Source organism: Papio anubis, chromosome 9 (assembly GCF_008728515.1).
Source record: "Papio anubis isolate 15944 chromosome 9, Panubis1.0, whole genome shotgun sequence".
Classification (NCBI taxonomy): domain Eukaryota; kingdom Metazoa; phylum Chordata; class Mammalia; order Primates; family Cercopithecidae; genus Papio; species Papio anubis.
In genome coordinates this window covers 72,176,612-72,197,037 of record NC_044984.1, presented here as the reverse complement: position 1 = coordinate 72,197,037, position 20,426 = coordinate 72,176,612, and the positions used below count along the sequence as shown (strand labels likewise).

The 20,426-nt window shown below is 36.1% G+C and overlaps 1 protein-coding gene across 9 annotated transcripts in view; it reads right to left on the bottom strand.

Annotated features, from left to right (window-relative positions):
* The window catches only part of NAV3 (neuron navigator 3), a 946,218-nt gene that overhangs the window by 366,750 nt on the left and 559,042 nt on the right, over nt 1-20,426 (bottom strand). For 4 of the 9 annotated variants that reach the window (XM_021923300.2, XM_021923301.2, XM_021923302.2 and 1 more), the window contains exon 1: nt 8,134-12,582. The exons of 2 other annotated variants lie outside the window; for them this stretch is intronic. In XM_021923300.2, coding sequence (XP_021778992.2) covers nt 8,134-8,376 — 243 coding nt within the window. In that variant the 5' untranslated portion in view covers nt 8,377-12,582. Of the gene's footprint in view, nt 1-8,133; nt 12,583-20,426 lie in introns of those variants that run through there. 3 more of the 9 variants (XM_021923305.2, XM_021923306.2, XM_021923299.2) reach the window with 2 other exon arrangements.

Genomic DNA, 20,426 nt, shown 5'->3' with positions numbered 1-20,426 from the left:
CTTATGCCTCACTCAGCCTCCCAAGTAGCTGCGATGACAGGCACTTGCCACCACGCCTGGCTAATTTTTATATTTTTAGTGGAGATGGGTTTTCACCATGTTGGCCAGGTTGGTCTCAATGAACTCCTGACCTCAGGTGATCTGCCTGCCTCGACCTCTCGAAGTGTTGGGATTACAGGTGTGAGCCACCATGCCTGGCCTTCAAGACCTGGTTGAAATGTTACTTTTCCCATCTGTAGAGAATTAATCACTGCTTCCTCTATTCCACTACCAATTCTTAATTTTATCCATTTTTATATGAAAGTATCAGATACTTTTATAATATCATAATACTAGTAGGTAATATATGCTGACCACCAACTATGTATTAGTCCTTCTGCTGACATATAGTTTATGTGCAATATCTCTTTAATCTTCACAAAAATTCTGTGTGCTCGTTTACATTATTATCCACATTTTATAGATGAAGAAATTGAGACTTAAGTATTAACTGCCTTGCCAAAGTCATTTTGCTAGTAAATATTGGAGTATTACAAAAGTGAGAGTTTTCCAGAAGTCAGAGATCAAGAAAAGTAAAGCAAATGCAAAGCTTGACACAGTGACCATGAATATAAACTATGCTTTCAAGAAATGTTTCTGTGAAATAGGAAATATAGAGTGATTGATATATGGTGAAGAAAATGATTATTGTTGTTATTACTATGATTTAAGTTAGCAAAGAAAAAAGAATTATTGGAAGCTGATTCTAAAGCAGCATTTCTCAGCTGTGTTTGATTTTGCCTTTCTCCCAGACTGAAGGATGCCACTGGTACTTAACAGCTTAACTGTGAAACCTGGAGGGTACATGGTGGATAGAGGAAGGCATGCTGCCAAATATCCTACACTGCTCATAACAGACTCCATCCCTATGCCCACTACAGAGTTATCAGTTCTAAATGTCACTGGTGCCACGGCTGAAACATCCTGGTCCAGTGATGCACTGGGGCTGAAGACATTGACAATATGAGAAATGGGCTAACTGATGGAACAAAATCAGGAAGAAAGAGAAAGGGAGGAGACAAAAATGTTACTCTTAGAAAAGTTTTATAGGGAACTATTATCCTCATTTCATTTTTTTACAAGTACAGAGATTGAAGTCCAGAGAGTTTAAATGATTTACACTTTTAGCATCTAGCAGAAGCTTAATTCAAAATTTGAGCTCCTAATATAATGTTCTTTTAATTATACCACTTAATTTTTCAAGTTCAAAATTGGATATGGATAATTGTTGGTGATTTGATAGCATAAATACCAAACATGTAGCAATTATTTTCCCTGCAAATTAATGACATATCTATTGGTTTTATGTTTCTATAAACAACATATTTAGATCCTTAGTTTTTATTAAATGAAAGAAAGATGTCTATGATAAAAGAAAAAGAAACTAAGAAGAATATGTTTGGCAAATCGGCATCAAATATACACAAAATATTGAAACTTTCAAAAAAATTAAAAAGTTGTATGAAATTTTCAGTAACATTTAATCCTGTAATTAGCATCAACAATTTTAATAATTTCTAGTTCAAGGCATGAAATACAACCCTTCAAAGACACTAAAGCATGAAGTAAAATAATAGACAATAATATTGATGGCCACGTTTCTACCAATTGTTACTTAAGAGCAATAAATGTACAATAATGAAAAGCTGAGCCTTCTGCCAGTAGAGAAAATGTTAAAATTCCAGCATTATTTCAACATTCTCTGACCATTGCTACCACAAAAGCAAAAACAATTAAAATGACCATACAGTTTTACTGTGAAACCTGCAGAGTTATAACTAGAAAAAGAAATAATCATGTTTCTTTAAATACAAATAACTAAATGTGCAAGCACAGCAGAAACAGGCAAGGAAAGCAGAATCATCTGGGGACCCAAGAGCTGACCTATGCAGCTGTAGGCCTGGCCAGCTCTGGAAATGCTACCATATGAGCAAGCCAACAGGAGCATTGACAGTCCTCAGCAATCAGGCAGCTTCTCCAAGAAGGAAACAGCTGGAGACCAGAGCCAGTGATCTACTCTATTGACATCTGCTGCTATATTTCTATCATGGGGTTCCTTTTATTTATTTCTGTTACTCAAACAATTCAGTAGAGACCATGTGTCAACTTAATTGTCTTCTCCTGATAATTCTAGGCACTTCACACAACCACTGATTGATTTACAATTCACCAACAATGTTACTTTAACACCTAAAACAAACCCTACTATTAATTAAGTCAATCAGTAGTCCTCCTTCCCTTTCCCTAACCCCGAGAGAAGTATTTATTGTTGCAGTGTAGTTTATTGGTTAAGAATAATATCTTCTGTAACCATACAGCCTTAGTTTGAATATCTCTTCTACCACATTCTAGCATTGAGATATTGGCAAGTAATTTAACCTCTCTAAGCTGCAGTTTCTCCATCTGTAAAATGGGAAGAATAATAATTCCTATGCCATAAGGCTATTGTGAGGACTGAATGGAATACTCTATGAAGAGTTTGGCCCAGTACCTGACATACAGCCAGTCTCTAAACATTAGTTAATATTAGACCCTCTCTGCAACGATTTCTCATAAATATCATTACCAGTGTCATTTGGTCTCATTCTTACATAAGATCTTTCTCTATTGTCTACCTGGTGTTTTCTATAAATATTATGCTTCATTAACAGTGGTTTACTTCCCTTTTGAGGAAAAGTTATGTAAACTTTTACAGTTTAAACTTTAAACTTTAAACTGTAAAAGTTTACATAACTTTTCCTCAAAAGAATGTTTTTACTCTATGTATCTGAGTCCTATCTGCTCATTAAATTTCAAAAATTCAGTCTTTTCTGAATGCTCCATTCATATAGGATTTCTCTCAGTCCTAACATTCTGCAAAAAGAATTGTCCACATTAGCAACACTATTTATACAATATATTTGTATGACAATATTATCAGTTATGTTTATTTTCAATATTCATTTTAACTAATGTTTTTGTGTGCCTTCTGTTTTCAAAGCATTAGTGCCAGCCCTGTGTGAACACAATAGCAAGGAAATAATTCCTACCCTGGTGGCCGTAACTGGTAGAGTGAATAGGAATTAAATAATCATACCTTCTACCATGGACATAAATGCCTCTACTCTTCCAATAAATTTCTTTGGATTGCCCCAAGTGGATGTAATCTCTCCTTCTTTATAGCATCCACAGCAATTTGTCTATACTTTTGACTTTTGAAATAATCTTAAATAGTGGGTAAGATTTGGATGATAGGGTAAACCTAGAAAAAATATTGCTGTTACATCATTAAGAGAAAGCATAAATAAAATAACATAGAAAAAAAGTCTTCCTATGAACAGATTTGAATTCAAATTTTGGATTTGGTTACTAGTTAACTGTGTGATTCTATGTATGACTCCTACTCTCTCTGTTTATTTCTCTGTAAATATAGATTATAATACTTAATTTGAAATGTCTTAAGAATAAAGTAAAAAATTTTCTATAAGATACCAGACTTGTTCTCAAAAAAAAAATTGCTTTCTATAATAATGTAAAACAGAATCTTGAGTTTGCACAAGTAATCTGAGAGGGAAGGAATGAGTGAGCCCAAGACTGGAAAGAGTTGGAAATGAAAATAGGAGTAAAAGAAAGGTGGCAGACCAAGTTGGAAGGAGACTGGGGATTGAGAAGTAAAAGCCAGGGAGTGCTCCACAGTAAGTATGGCCAAGAAACTTTCATGAACAGGGATGTCTAATGCTTAATTGGATGTTGTTTGCTGAGCTGTGACAAAATAGAACACTCTTTCTTAACCTTAACCTCCAGAATGTTAAGTAAAGGTTCCAAGGCAAAGTGACTCTGTTCTTCATTTGGGTGTATGCCCAGGAAGAATGGAAAAACAAATCCATATGAGAGAGATTAGAAAATTTGAGATAAGAAAGAAATCAGAACAAGATATAGCTAAGGAAAACATAAGCCCTTGAAATATTGTGGAGGATTTTCCAACTGCATATGACATAGAGTCTGGAACTAGTATTATTTATTTGTTAAAGGACAGTGGGACTAAACATTCTGAAGAAATTGGGACACCCAGGAGGAAGACATCTGGGATGTAGTAGCTAGATGGAGCTATGATAGAAATAGAGAAAGTGACAAGTGGGAGACAAGAATGCCTGAATGAAGATATTATAAGATATGAGAAGCCAATAAAGTTTTCTTCTTAAGCAGGATGGTGAATGTGTTGCATGGATGAGGGTAGAGAGACACAGGAGGAGAGGATACCAATTTGGAATCACTGAAATAATTGATAGAAAACTTTAAAAGGCCATCAAAGGATGGGCAAGTGCAGAAGAAGATAAACCCAAGCTATAATACTGAAACAAAATTCTCAATTTCTGGCAAGTTACAGGATGTGAAATGGTGATGTACTTTACCAGGTATTAGTCTAGGAATTCAGGATTAGATGACTGGAATGATGGCGTTTGCATTAATTGAAACAACAGGTGAAGGGAGTGACAGCTGAACACACATTTCTGACACTGTCATATGTAAATTTGTTCTCTCAAACCAGATCATAAAACTGTTTGGTACAAGAACTGGCAGAGTACCCCACATAAATGTTTCTTAATGACGGTCATCTATTGTGGGTACTATCAATGGTATCTTTTTCTAGAAATTGAACCCATAATTTTTAGCTGAGCACATGGCTTCCTAGAACAAACACTACATTTGGAACTATAACTAGGCCAATGTGGAAGAATATTTAATAAAACAGGGTGCATCTTTTTAATTAAGTGGACTGCAATTATCTACTCAAGACTGTGAGGTGTGAGCCACAAATGGATGATGGCAACCAAAATAGAGCCTGGTTCCCTGACAACTTCCTGAAGTCTCCCTACCAGCCATACATGGACTGCTCAACTCCAGATTTCCTTTATATGAAAATGAATTAAACTTCTATCTTCTTTACGCTATTGTTATGTTGACTTTTCTGCTTTTGCGGCCAAGTCTAATTTTAATATAACTACCTTGTTCGATTTTGCTATTTACTTCAGTTCTGGTTTTTATCTTTCAAAAGCTAAAATAAATCTACATATACTTCTTTTTAACATTTAGAAATATTCTGAACTGCTGACCAGGCGTTCTTTACATTTGTTTGAAAACATTTTTAATCTGATAAGTGGCATGGTGAAAACATCCCTATAAATACAGCGTTGCTTACCACAGAGGCTTATTGGGATATCAGATGTTTGATTAATATGTTTGCTAACCAAAGAGATCAACCAAAATTATATTGAAAACAGTGCTTATAGTGTTCAAATCCTAGGCCAAGGTCATTTAGCAAAGTGGAAGTTTCACTAAACCTCCAGAAAAGATGGCCATGGTCAGCAGGGACAATGTGTCTCTCTATTCTTTCCATTGAATCCATACAGACTTGTGGATACACAGAACATTAGAATAGAATTTTATGGCATTTCTTTTAATTATTTGCAAAAAGTTAAATATTTTTAGTCTTTTGTGGATAATTTACCTTTCCCTGCTTTTTACTCTGAATTGTTCACACTGAACTGAGAACTATAAACCCATAAAAAATATTTTATTTTAACTGATTTTTCTCGCATGGACAATGCTTTGTTAGACATAGAACTCCACAAATATCCATTCCAAACCCCTTGTTTTATAGATAAAATTGATATGGGAAGCGGGCAGGGAAGTGCTGGGTAGAGAAAGATGGGGTCCCTGGCTAGGGCTCCACCCCTGGCTCTGTGCCCATGGACCTAGTAAGGACAGGCATTTCTGTTTTCATGCCCAAATGTTGCATTATCTAAGACCACCCTGGCCCACCATGTCCGCATTCTGTGCCTATAAAAACCCCAAGATCCTAGCAGGCAGAGACACAAGTGGCTGGACATCGAGAGGAACACACCGGCGGAAGAGCACACCGACAGGCACCTGCAGACACCGGCAGACCATTGACCACAGAACGACGTGGACCTGAGGGGAATCTAGCCGGGGAGGTCAGAGGAGAGTCTGGCTGCTGAGCGGCCCAATTCCAGGGGAAAATCACATTTCCACTTCATCCTCCTTCTGGTTCCCCATCCATCTGCTGAGAGGTACTTCCAACATTCAATAGAACCTTGCACTCATCCTCCAAGCCCACATATGACTCAATTTTTCTGGTACACTAAGGCCAGAACCCAGGATACAGAAAGCCCTCTGTCCTTGCAATAAGGCAGAGGGTCTAATTGAGCTGATTAACACAAGCCACCTTCAGACTGCAAAACTAAAAGGACACACTGTAACACACGCCCACTGGAGCTTCAGGAGCTGTAAATACTCAACCCTAGATGTTGCTGTGGGGTCGAAGCTTCTCAACCTGCCCATCTGCATGGTCCCCCTAGGGGTTTGAGCAGCAGGGCATTGAAGAAGCAAGCCACTTCTGCTGTCACATGCCCTGTGAGGGAGAGAAGGAAACATTTCCCGTTTCAAAATGATCCCAAAAGATGAACAAACCTAACTGAATCTTTCTCAAAATAACTGTTTGTTCATTCATTGATTCATTAATCCCTGTATTCACTCATCCAACTACTATTTAATTCTTATCATGCATAAAGCATTGTACAGGGAGACAGCTGGAACACAGGATAAGATACGAGACCCGCCTTCTATATGTTTTCAACTTAGTGGAGACACAAATAAATTATCCAGATAATTAAAAGAAATTATCCAGACAATTAAAATACACAAGCATTTCTACAGACAAAGAATTTGGAAAGAGGAATGGTGGGGAAGAGATAGCTAGCAAAGACTTTATGAACAAAGTTGCATCTGGGACGAAGCTTAAAGGATATGAACAGGTGAAGGTGGGATGGGCATTGTGGAAAAAGGAGTGGCTTTCTTTTTCACTTCTAGAGTTGATTTTTATATAAAGGTTCTTTTCCTTAAATTATTTTAAACTAACATTTGGATAGCAGAGTAAAACCAAAATATTTCCTAAGAAGCCAGAGATGAGGCTGTGACTTTGGAAAGCTTGACATCATAGTTAATGCCGCATTAAAAAGTGATGCTTAGTAGAATGATGGTTACCAGAGGCTGGAAAGGGTAGTGGCGAGGGGTGGGGGTAGTGTGGGTGGTTTATGGGTACAAAAATACATTTAGATAGAATGAATTAGATCTAGTATTTGATAGCACAACAGGATGATTACTATCAACAATAACTTATTCTATATTTTAAAATAACTGAAAGAATATTAATTAGAATGTTTGCAATACAAAGACATGATAAATGTTTAAGGCGACAGATATCCCATTTACCTTGATATGATTGTTACACATTGTATGCCTGTATCAGAATATCTCATGAACCACATAAATATATACACCTAATATGTACCCATAAATATATACACCTAATATGTACCCATGAAATATCATACACCTTCAGGGCCATGCTAGCATTCGTGACTGGAGGAAACGGTCACAGTATGCTTTAGAAACCAAGGGCTAAGAGCAACGACTCACAAAATACCATAAATTAAATGACTGAAAAGGATATCGGTAATAAGTAAAAGAGTAGGGTTTCAGTTTACAAGGGAGAATTCAGATAAATGTGCAGTATCATGGAAAACAGCATTTCATTTTCCTTCATATTGCAATGAATTAAGCAGCCTAGGATACAAATTTTCAAACAGAAATTCTTTGAAATGCAAATGACATTTAGAGAAAAGCGATGGTGTCTATATGTATTATTACAAGTAAATGTCTTTTGGAAAGTATCTATTTTCATCCATCGCAGTAAGTATGACAATAGGCTCTCTTTTTATCACATTTGTGATTGATTATGGTTACTAGTAATAGAGCAATATCTAGAACTAACTAGGCATTCATCAATAAGTAGTACTAAATGATTACAATAGATGCATATTCAGAAAATTTTGATCATGACTTTTACAACTCTAAACTAAGAATACAGTTTTTACATAAACTAAATATTCAGCTTTTCAGCCATTGTAACTGCTTACATCCTTACACTGGTATTCCTCATCTACTCCCGATTTCATAGCACGTTTTATAGTGCACTTAAAAAGAAATGCGCATTTTAGCTATAAAAGTCTGCAGGTAACTTCAGCAACTAACCTTGCTGTCTTCTTTCTCCTTGGCTTTTCCTTGGAGGGGTTTCTTCTCTCCAAATTCACAGGTTGATTTCAATGCAAGCTGACAAGAAAGCATGGAGCTCTCTGTTTCAGCAAGTTCCAAAGGTCTTGAAGAGCAGTGCTGTGACCCAGTAGTGCCAAGATTTGGTATCGGAAGAGCAGTATGCACAGGCTTTGACCCCACAGCTGGCTGCCTCAGTTTTGAGGCAACCCCAAAAACAGGCATGGCTTCTATAAAATTATCTTCTTGCTGCCAAAGAAAATGCTTCTAACCTCAGTCTGGTAGACTCCAACTTTAGTATTTCCAGAACAAATACTTTAAACAAAACTAGCAGTCATCCTGATTTTTAAAAAACTAATAATATAATTTTCAGGAAGAGGCAAAACTTCTCTGCATCTTTAGTTAAGTATCTTTCTTGCTGGCTGGCTGGGATTCATATTCATTCTCATTTCTCTCTCTCTCTCTCTCTCTCTCTCTCTCTCTCTCTCTCTCTCTCTCTCTCTCTCTCTGTTCAGTGACTCAGTGTCTAAGTAATACTAAATACTCCTTTGGGGAGTAAACTTTTCTTCAAGGTAACTGCTACAAAGCTCCTTCTTAGGATTAGACAGCTCTTAGTTTTGCTTTTTTCTTCTCACTAAAGCAGTCTGAGTCTGAACTTTGAGAGTGAAAAAGAGGAAAAAAACAAAAGGAGAAGCCCTTCAGTCCAACTGTCAGAGCAGCCAAAAGACCACAACAGTGGAAGGACAGGGGTTCTTCCTGATTTCAGAAATAGCCAGCCTGCATTCTCTTTTTAAAGAAAATTGTATTTCCCTCAGCTCAGAAAAAAATAAAAAGAATGGACATGTTAATGGCCAAAACAAACAGCTGTTGGAAGAACTTTTAGCCCGGAAACAATCTCAGCAATAAACTTGTTTGTCTGATTTCCAGCTATTTTTCACTACTGACAGCCATGAGCCACGATGTTCATTCTGTTGCATCCCATGAAATCAAGCTAAAATCATGCAATAGTGCAACTAGCTAAAGCAGTGAAATCATTCATCGGACCATAGCTGCCTAGGTTATGAAAATAGAGTAAACACAGGGAGCAGGGCACTAAATATATAGTAATCATTGTTCCCAAAATGAATAAGTCATGATTATAAAAACATTCAAAGCTAATACTTATGTGGAATGTATTACAAAGCAGTTATTGAGCGAAACATTTTATGCATTATCACATTTAATCATTGGAATGACTCAAAGTATTAGGCATATTTATTTTCTTCACTTTAAAGAAAGAATAGCTATGACTTGAAGACACTGAAAAATTTGACTAAAATGATGAAGCTAGAAATGGGGAAAGAATGTATGATTTTAGTTGATAAACTCATCTTTTAAAACGGTTGAAAATAACACTGTTATTCAAGCTTATTAAGTCCAACTTAAAATTCCAAGCTTCTAAAAAGTATCCAAACAGATACTCAGTGAGAATGAATGATGATGCTTCTATCCATAGAACTATTTTATTATAATCATAGCATGTTCTATTTCTGGTTAAAGCATGTCAGGAACTTTAAATAAGCAGTGGGTAAACTTTTAAGAAAACATCTAACGTACTATGCATTATTGTCTGAAAGTGATTCCACTCAGATAATGGATATAGAGAGTAATTACATTCACCAAATGTTATAAAAATTAGTAATAATGTAACCAAAGATCTTAGAAAAATGAGTGGTGGACACTTAGTATAGATAGATACAATGAATTATGGAAATTATTAAATCATAACCATTTTTATAGAAAATGTCTTTCTTTAGTGAAGAAATGGTCATCTTTGGCCTACTGTTTCCAGGTATTTAAATCACCGCGTACTTTCATCTAAGAGGCAGTAATTTATAGATGAAAGAGCCAATAAGTAAAATAAAATGTATGTGTTCTGCTGATGCAGCATAGAAGACAGGAAATGCAAGTTAGAAGTCTTGCCGACTTTTAAAAAAAAGTAACCCAAGTGGGCTTTACACAATGGGATAATACAAAACAAATACAATACTAGTGGTATCAAAGAAATGAAATAATCTCTCTGAGGAAGTAAGTTATTTTGCAATTTGCAAACCATTCAACACATTATAACTTTCAGAAACTATAAGATAATACAGAGCTGGAGAGGTTCATGTTCGTAAAATGAGGCTTAGTTCATAAGAAGACATATGCAACTTGTAATCCTCACAGTGCAAAACAAAACAGCACCTAAATAATAGAACTTGTGGGAAAAACTGATTCTAGGAAGACCACTCAAAACATATGCAACTTTGGGAATATATTGCTAGCAAAAATAATATCGGCACCTCAGAAAGTAATTTGGACCACCCAAGGAAGTGACCCAGAATTACATAAAAGAAAAAATTGGGTATAAATGCTGGCAACACTTTCACTAGAATTGGTGGAAGAAATCCGTTTGGAAGGCAAACTTTCCAAGCAAGTAGGCTTGACATTGAAATTGGTACAGGGTCAGGGCAACTGCAAATATTCAAGAGCTGCACAAGGCCAGGGGCATGCCCCTTTGAAGAGGAAGCCCCAGATGCAGGCATTCATTTTTGTTTTTGTATTTAGTTTTCTTAAAACTGAGCCAAAGGGCTCCTGCTGACTATACAACATTCAGACTGAGGACTTCTTTGCCCACCCAAGGTTATAATTCTACTCTGACTATTCTGCCTCCCTTTGCCTAGAATAAATTGTATATAAAGCTATACAACTTCTACATTATACTAGTATAATATTCCTATTTGCCAGTTACAAATGAGCTAATTGGTGTTTTAGAAACATATGTTGGAGGAGAATGTATTGTAATTCCTGGAACAATTAGATTGAAAAAAAAAAAAAGGGTTCACATTCAATAAGATGTCTTTTCACTTTGAAATACCTTTTGCATAGTAGGCAATATCTTTCACTCTGACTGAAATATAAGATTGGTATTAGTAGCCACTGTCAACTAATTTTTTGCAATAATATCTACCGCCAAAAGCAACAAAACCAAACTAACTTAACTATAAAAAATGTGCTTTGTGCCAGGAGTTGTCATCTTAATTTATCTTAAAAGAACCACACTATTTTGAGACCTAGGAGACAAAGGCACTGAGAAAGTAAAAAATTAGCTTACGTTCACTGATACTTTCTAGATGAAGTTCAAAATGAGGTTTTACAAACTGAGTTCAACAAAGCAGATGGGATGGTGAGCTGAGTGCTTGCTAAAAACACAGATGATTGTATTCATCCCGAACCCACCGTGTCAGTCCATTTGTGCTACCACAACAGAATATCTAAAACTGGATAATTTGTAAATAACAAGATATTTGCTTCTTACAGTTCTGGAGGCTGGGAAGTATAATACTGAGGGGCGCATATGTAGTGAGGGTCTTCTTGCTGCATCTCCCCATGGTGGAAGCGGAAGAGCAAGAGAGCACTCATATAAGAGAGACAGAGAGGGCCAAAGTCGCTTTTGTAACAGCCTGCTCTCATGATAATCCCACTACCACAATAACATTAATCCGTGTGTGAAGTTACTGTTCTCATGGCCTAATTACCTTTTAATGTCTCCATCTCTTAGTACCATTTACAATGCCAACTAAATGTCAACATGAGTTTTTGGAGGGGACACAAAACTCATGTTGAAACCATCACAAGGGAGAGGGAAAGGTCTGAGAGTCATATTTAAGTGAATTGATTCTCCTAAAAACTAGAATTTAAGATCTGTAAATTATAGGATTTGTAATTTGATAGTTCAGGCAATGGGCTGTAAAGTGGGAGTGCTTATAAGCAAATCTCGGCTTCCTTACTTACCAATTATACGAATTTGGAAGTTGCTGTGTCTCCGTTTCATCCTCTATAAAATGGAGTAAAAAATAATTATACTTCCGTCACAGGGGTGCTGTGAGAATTAAAGGAAGTAAATGTATGATGTTGTTAGGACAGTTTTCCACATAGTAAGTGTTCAGTAAATGTTAGCTCTAAATGTTACAGGAAATATAGTTATGAAAATTAGGGAGATAAAGTCATGAAGCCTAATATGGCCATGATCATAAGGGTTAATGGGACTGAACTCAGGAAAAAAATCCTGAAAATTAAAATGAAATAAATTGGTTGTCATTTTATTCCTATCAAATCTAACAGGAAAAGTGACAATGATCCTTGAAATAGCTTCTGAAGCTAAGCTGGAGTTTTAGACAATAAGAGAATTCCAACCTGGCTAAATTTGAATATCAGTAATTTAAAAAACAAGTAATAAAATCTCATAAAATGGCAACTTGCAAACCACAATTTTTAAGAAAGAGTAAGAGAAAAAATATTCAACCGTCAACACAAAAGCATGCTTGCTGAAAGGAAAAATATGATTGGATAGTCAACTCTGATATTTGCTAAAAATATAGAAAAGCCACAGTACTTTTTTTTTTTTTTTTTTTTTTTTGAGACATAGTCTTGCTCTATCCCCCAGGCTGGAGTAACTGTGCTCCATGATCTCGGCTCACTGCAAATAGCCACATTACTTTTTTTTTTTTTTTTTTTTTGAGATATAGTCTCGCTCTATCCCCCAGGCTGGAGTAACTATGCTCCACGATCTCGGCTCATTGCAACCTCTGCCTCCTGAGTTCAATGCTTCAGCCTCCCAAGTAGCTGGGATTACAGGTACCTGCCACTATGCTGGCTAATTTTTGTATTTTTAGTAGAGACAGGTTTTTGCTGGGGTTTCGCCGTGTTGGCCTGGCTGGTCTCGAACTCCTGATCTCAGGTGATTTGCCTGCCTTGGCCTCCCAAGGTGCTGGGATTACAAGCGTGAACCACCGTACCTGGCCTCACATTCCTATTTTTAACAGCTTGATTGAAGTGGAATTTACACATAAGTAAAATTCAACAAATATAAGGAAATAATTCAATATGGCCAGTACCACTATCAAGATGTAGAATATTCCCTTCATTCAAAATGTTCTCACGTGCCCATGTCCCAGTCTCAACACAGGCAATGTCTGAAGTGACTTCTAATGCTAGTTTTGCCTTTTCTAAAATTTCATGGAAATGAAATCATTCAGTATTTTCATTTTTAACTGTTTTCACTTAGCATAATGTTTTTGAGATTTATCCATGTGTTGTACGTATCATTAGTTCTTTCTTTTGTATGGCTGAAATGCGTAACATTGTTTGAATATGGCACAATTCATTTATGCATTTATCTGGTAAAGGACCCTCGATTTGTTGCCAGTTTGGGAAAGTTCTGTAATTTGTAATTTTTTTGGGGGGAGGGGGACAGAGTTATGCTCTGTTACCCAGGCTGGAGTGCAGTGGTGTGATCTCAGCTCACTACAACTTCTGCCTCCTGAGTTCTAGCAATTCTTGTGCCCCAGCCTCCTGAGTAGCTTGGACTACAGATGTGCACCATCTGTATTTTTAGTAGAGACAGGGTTTCACCATGTTGGCCAGGCTGGTCTCCAACTCCCGACCTCAAGTGATCCACCTGCCTCAGCCTCCCAACGTGCTGGGATTACAGACTTAAGCTACAATACCTGACCCTATAAGTATTTATATATGTCTTATGTTGATATTTATTTTATTTTCTCACGGATAAATAACTCAAAGGGAATTTCTGAGTCATTTGATAACTATATATTTAATTGCGTAAGCAAGTACCACACTATTTTCCAAAACATACCATTCTGAACTCCCAATAGCAACATATGAGAGGCCCAGTTGCTCCACATACTCTCTACTTCGTATCTTCAGTCTTTCATTTTAGCCATTCTACTCAGGGGTAGGGGTGTATCACTGCAGTTTTAATGTGAAATTTTCTAATAATTTATTGATGTTGACTATCTTTTCATGTGTGTGCTTGTCATTCATATATCATCTTTGGTGAAATATCTGTCAAAAACTCTTGCCCACTTTTTGTTTGTCTCATTATTACTGAGTTTTCTCAACAATTCTTTATATATTTCGGTATAGGTCCTATCTTAGATATATATTTGAATAGATTTTGTCCTAGTCTTCAGCTTGCTTTTTGTTAGAGGATGATTCTCCATATATCTCTCAAACTTCTGCAGGCTTGTGAGTGGGGATCCTAAATATCCCTTTGTGCTAAACTACTTTTTAAAGGATTTTGATTAGTGTTTAGTGTCATCTTTCCATTCTTTCAACTTTATTTGTATCTTTATGAAGTGGGATTCTTAGTGGGTGACATATATTTCATTTTATTCTTCTGTTTCCTGTAGGATTTACTATATAAACCATTAACTTACTAGAATATACCTTCAAATTATATTATGCAACTTTAGATATAATTTACAAACCTCACAGTATTTAATTTTACATTCCTGTACACGTTCTTGTGCTAGTGTTAGCATACATTTTCTTCTGCATATATTAACAGAGCACATTATTTTGTTATATTATCAATTCTGTTTTAAAAATTAAAAACCGAATAATATTTATTTTTATCCACATAATTTCAATTTCTGGTGCTCTTCTTTCCTTTGCATAGATGCAAATTTTTATCTGGTATCATTTTCCTTTTATAAACAACCTTTTATAACATTTTTCAAATTGCAGATTTGCTGGAGATTAACTGTCTCAGCTTTTGTTTGGCTAAAAAAGAGTTTGCTTTGCATCCATTTATGAAAGAATTTTTTTCTGGGTACAAAATTCTAAGTTAACAATTTTTCTTCTTCAGTAAAGATGCCACACCATTGTATTTTCACTTGCATAGTTTCTAAGGAGAAGTCCATCCTATGTCTGATCTTTGTTCCTTTCTATGTATCCTGACTGTATTATCCAACTTCTGATAAGAAATCTGAGAAGCATTTGTTATCACTCATTTTTAGCAAGTTAATTTTTTTTTTTTTTTTTTTTTTTTTTTTTTTTTTTTTTTTTTTGAGACGGAGTCTCACTCTCTCACCAGGCTGGAATACAGTGGCGCTATCTTGGCTCACTGGAATCCCTGTCTCCTGGGTTCAAGCCATTCTGCTGCCTCGGTCTCCCAAGTAGCTTGGATTACAGGCACACACCACCACACCCGGCTAATTTTTGTATGTTTAGTAGATACAGGGTTTTACCATATTGGCCAGGCTAGTCTCAAACTCCTGACTTCAGGTAATCCACCTTCCTCGGCCTCCCAAAGTGCTGGGATTACAGGTGTGAGCCACTGTGCCTGGTCAGCAATTTGATTTTTTTTAACGTTTTATTCAGGTTGTGTTATGTTCATTGGCCTTTTTTATAGTTTATATCAAATTTTGGAAACTTTTGAGTTCTTTCTAAACTTATTTTCTGCCTCCCTCTTCCTTCTAGGGCTCCAATTATGTATGCTAGACCACCTGCTTTCATGCACGGTTACTAATGCAATTAATTTTTTAAGGCTTTAAAAATCTTACTCTCAGCTGGGCACAGTGGCTCACACCTGTAATCCCAGCACTTTGGGAGGCCAAGGCGGATGCATTGCCTGAGCTCAGGAGTTTGAGACCAGCCTGGGCAACATGCTAAAACCCTGTCTCTACTAAAATTACAAAAAAAAAAAAAAAAAAAAAATTAGTTGGGTGTAGTGGCATGCGCCTGCAGTCCCAGCTACTCAGGAGGCTGAGGCAGGAGAATCGCTTGAACCCAGGAGGTGGAGGTTGCAGTCAGCCAAGATTGTGCCACAACACACCAGCCTGGTGACAGAGTGAGACTCCCTATCAAAAAAAAAAAAAAAAAAAAAAACCAACTCTCTGTGCTTCATTTCATTTTACATTCACGTAACTTCTATTACTGTTTCCAAGTTCATTAATCTTTACCTCTATATGATTTAATCTGTTGTAATCCTATCTCATGTATTTTTAATTTGAACACTATACTTTTTCATCTCTAGGAGTTCCATTTGGGTGTCTTTTCTTTCTTCCATGTCTCATAAAAAAACATTTATGTTTTTCTACCTTCTTGAACATATGGAGCATATTTATAATAGTTGTTTTAACAACAATTTGTCTGCTAATTCCATCATCTCTGCCATTTCTTAAGTATGTTTCCATTAATGGATTTTTTTCCCTCCTGGATATGAGTCATGTCATATTGCTTTTTAACATGCCTGGTAATATTTTACTGGATGGGAGACATTTTGAGTTGTACACTTGTATACTGGATTTCAAGTAGTATTTGACTTTGTAATGGCACACAGTTAAGTAGGTTTTGAGCATTTTAAATACATTGTTAAAGAAGGTACAGATCAGATTGCCTAGAGCTAATTTTGCACCACTTGTAAAGAAATACAATTTTGTGAATCTAGCACACGCCTCATGGTCTTTTCACTCTGACTGGGGAAAATGTCAATTATTCCCAACCTTGTATGAGTGTTAGCAATTATTTCTCATACTTCTTTCTGCTGGTCCTTTCTTTGGCATTTGCTTGTTTCCTCTAATACATGTATGGATAAATCCTCTGCCAAAGATTAGAAGAAACACCTCTGTAAGTCTCTAGTGTTCATCCTCATTCTCTCACATCTCTTTGTATCTCTCTCTCTGTTTCCCTGTGTCTGTTTATCTATCTCATTTTATCTTTGTCTCTCTCTCTCTCTGTCTCTCTCTCTGCAGTTCCTTCCTTTCTGGTACTTTGGCTCCAAAATTTTAGCCCTTGAGCCTTTCCTAAACTTTGATCTCTATTTCTAAGACTCAGCAAAACTTCTGAACTCTATTTGGGTTCTCCGTTTCTACTCTGTGGTCTGGATATTGCCTCGAGGAAGTCAATTAGCACAAGAGTAAGCCTTCCCCTTTGATGACCCTTCTTTCTGGAACCACTGTCCTGTATTGCCTATTGTCCAATGGCTGAATAATATTGTTTTATACACTTTTGTTCAGTTTATACTTAAGGTGGGGGGAAGTAAATATGATCCCTGTTAGTCTATAATAGAAGCACAAGTAAAGAGTCAAATTATTAACTGTTCTTTTTTTTTTTCCAATCCATTCTGAAATTGTATTGTACATTATCACTTTCACATTCAACCTTAAGAATCTTCATTTTTAAAAATTATCCTTCATCCAGGTAAGAACTTCCCTTAAACCCCAGGGAATAAATGACTTGTACCAACAAGTTGCAAAATGTTTGAATAATTTGAACAGATTGTCTTCAGAACTAATGAGGAAATTTAAATAAGAAAAAATAAGATATGATAAAGATACGATATACTGAGCATGAAGTTAAAATTATTCTACAGATCTGGCTTCTAATACTTAAGACACTAAGATCTGTTTTAGAATTTTTCTTACCAGTATTCCCACTGAAATCATTTTTTCAGATATCTCAGAAAAAAATTGATACATAGAAAAGTATTAGGTATACTCTGCTCATACAGTGTATTTGTGGGGGCAAGGGGCAATGAGCCAAGATGTGCCTCTACTGTGGTATTGAATCAGGCAAAAGAAAGGTAAACTAGCTGGCTAAAACATAAAAGCAGGTGATGAGTACAAGGGATTAAATAATAAGACAGCTTACGCATTTTTAAAGAATGCACACAATGTTCAACTAAAATGAGGAACTTCTCAGGAGAGGTGGAAATTGTTTATATATGCTCTATAGCATGCATTTACTGCCCTCCAGGCTTCCTTATAATATGCTACTGATAGAGTTAGTTGAGCAAATAAAATTTATCAAAATCAGAGGGTCTCTTAACCATAAAGTATAATGAAAAGCAAATGTAGTCAGCTTTGGAATGGCATTGCATGTTAATACCCTCGCTTCAAGGATATCAGCTCCCTGAATGGAAAAAAAAAAAAAAAAATACGTATCTGGAAAAAGGACAACTATTCCATTAAAACAAAATCATTGGATATTCTTGCCAGATAAATTTCAGTGTTCCAGTAAGACAGTAGACCCTTAAATATACAAATGAATGCTAAAAAAATGCAACCTAAAAAATAATTATGCTTGAAAGAACCATTCTTGTTGGAATATGAGAACACAAATATAATGTGCTATAAAAAGATAAAGGAAGACATCTCAAACGAGTTGTAACAGTTTGGTCCTGCGAAATGCAGCCAAAAATTTTTAGATGTAACAATGTATAATAACATTGTTTTATAAAGGTATCATTTTCACTACTGCTTCCTTGCCAATTTTCTTATTTTCATATGTTTTTGAAAGTTATATACAAATAAAATTGGCTAAAACATAAAAGAGTGGCACACCAAAGCCAAGCCATTCAAAAGGTATCATAAAAATGTCATTTGCAATGGTTGTAACTTGTAATTGTGAAAGATTTATAGGACCACTTGGAATAGTGTGCATTTTCACATCCCAAGCACCATGGACTCAACATGTAACCGTTGCTCTTACCCCTTCAGAATCCACGTTAACCATCTCCAGCTTTATTGCAGTTATTCTGAGGGTGCATTAGGTTTCGTTCAGGGATTGAGAGTAAATCTTTTCTTAAACATTTAAACTTTATTCTTATATTTTAACACAGGGTACCACTATAATTCGCCTATGATTGTAATCTAAGTAATGAGTTAAAGTAATCGCTGCCTGTAATCAGTTCCAGTTCCCAGTTCCAGTACAGGTTCTAAACTTCAGATCTAACTAACATCCAGATCCTTTCTAGGAACCACCCAGAAAAGCTACCCCATCAATAGCTTCAAAAGTTTGTCTTTATCAGATCATGTAGCATTTTTACTAGGAACTCTGAGGATATTTCAAAACAGCTGTGTGTGTGTTTATATGTTTGTGCGAACATGTGTGTGTGTAGGTGTGTGTGTGTCTGTGTGACAGGTAGAGACAGATACAGATAATAAGAAAGAGAGAGAGGAATACTGAGAGGTTCAGCTAGATACCTCTTATTCAATCTATCTGAAGTCATAAAAGAAGAATAGGAAATTAGAAAGTATGATAATGAAAATGTAAGATCTGATTATGACTTTTCTATTATTTTGAGTATTTTATTCAGTATTGGGTCTATATTTAGTAAGTATAAATAAAATATACATAAGTCACTTTAAGGAAATCTTATGGCACCATTTAAAAAGGCAGCAACATGAAATTACATATACATCATTAATATCTACTTATTCCATTGAACAAAAGCGATGACTCAAGGTCAACAACTACTTGAGGTTGTAATGCCTTTCACTCACACAGTGGTAGAGTGTGCGATCTTCCCAGCTGTATGCAATGGTCATGTTCTTAATAGCCCCAAAATCAAATGAGACCATTAACTGGGAAACCACATCTCTCTGTCAGACATTGCAGTGGTTTCAATGTTTTTGTCCCCTTCAAATCGCACGCTGAAACTTAATCTTCAATGCAACAGTATTGGCGGTTGTGGTCTTTGGAAAGTGATGGAATCGTCAGGGCTCTGCCCTCATGAATGGGATTAGGTGCCTTTATAAAAAGACTTGATGGAGGGAGGTCGCCCCTCTCCTGCCCTTCCACCTTCTAACATGTGAAGATGCAGCCAGAAGACATCTGGTGAGGACCAGATGTCAGTGCCTTGATCTAGGGTTTCCTAGCCTCCAGAACTATGAGATGTAAATTCCTGTTCTTACAGAAATTACCAGTCTGTGGTATTCTGTTATAACAGCACTAATGGACTAAGACAGGCATCTAATACATTAGATTCAGAAATATATAGAAACCTACTATAAAAGATGCAAAGTGATCAAATAGTTTAAGTAAATCCTTCAAAGTTTTCCTTTCCTTTTTTATCTGCTTCTTACCAGAATAGCTCCCCCCCCCACACACAGACACACACACACACACACACACACACACACGTATTTATTTTATTGACATTTTATTCTCTACTGACCTCATCATCCATTTTCTTTAGTCTATCATTTTTCTTACAAAAATGTTAATTTCCATGTAGACATTGCCCTTTACTTCCATATTATCAGTGTCTCAAGAGTTCCTTTTCATGAAATTTCACAATGATTTCTGACAGCAACAGAAGTAGTTGCCGAGCTCTTTCTTGCATATACCCTGCTTATTGGTTTTATGAACCACACATATGTTGCCCTAAAATATCTTTCACTTTCCTGTTTTAAGTGTATGGACCATGAGAACTGGTGAGTGAAAACACATAACATTGAAAAAGCAGAATAGATTTCTGTAAATATGATTTTTCATATAAAATTTTGTATCATTATCAACATAAGATATATATGAGGAACTTCTTCATTTTTCCTGTGTCCATATTGTCTTGCTAAATATTTTCATAAAACATTTCATTTTTAATCCCCTCTTCAATGCTTTCCCAATGTATTTGTTAGATTTAGAGTATAGAGCAAGGATGAGAG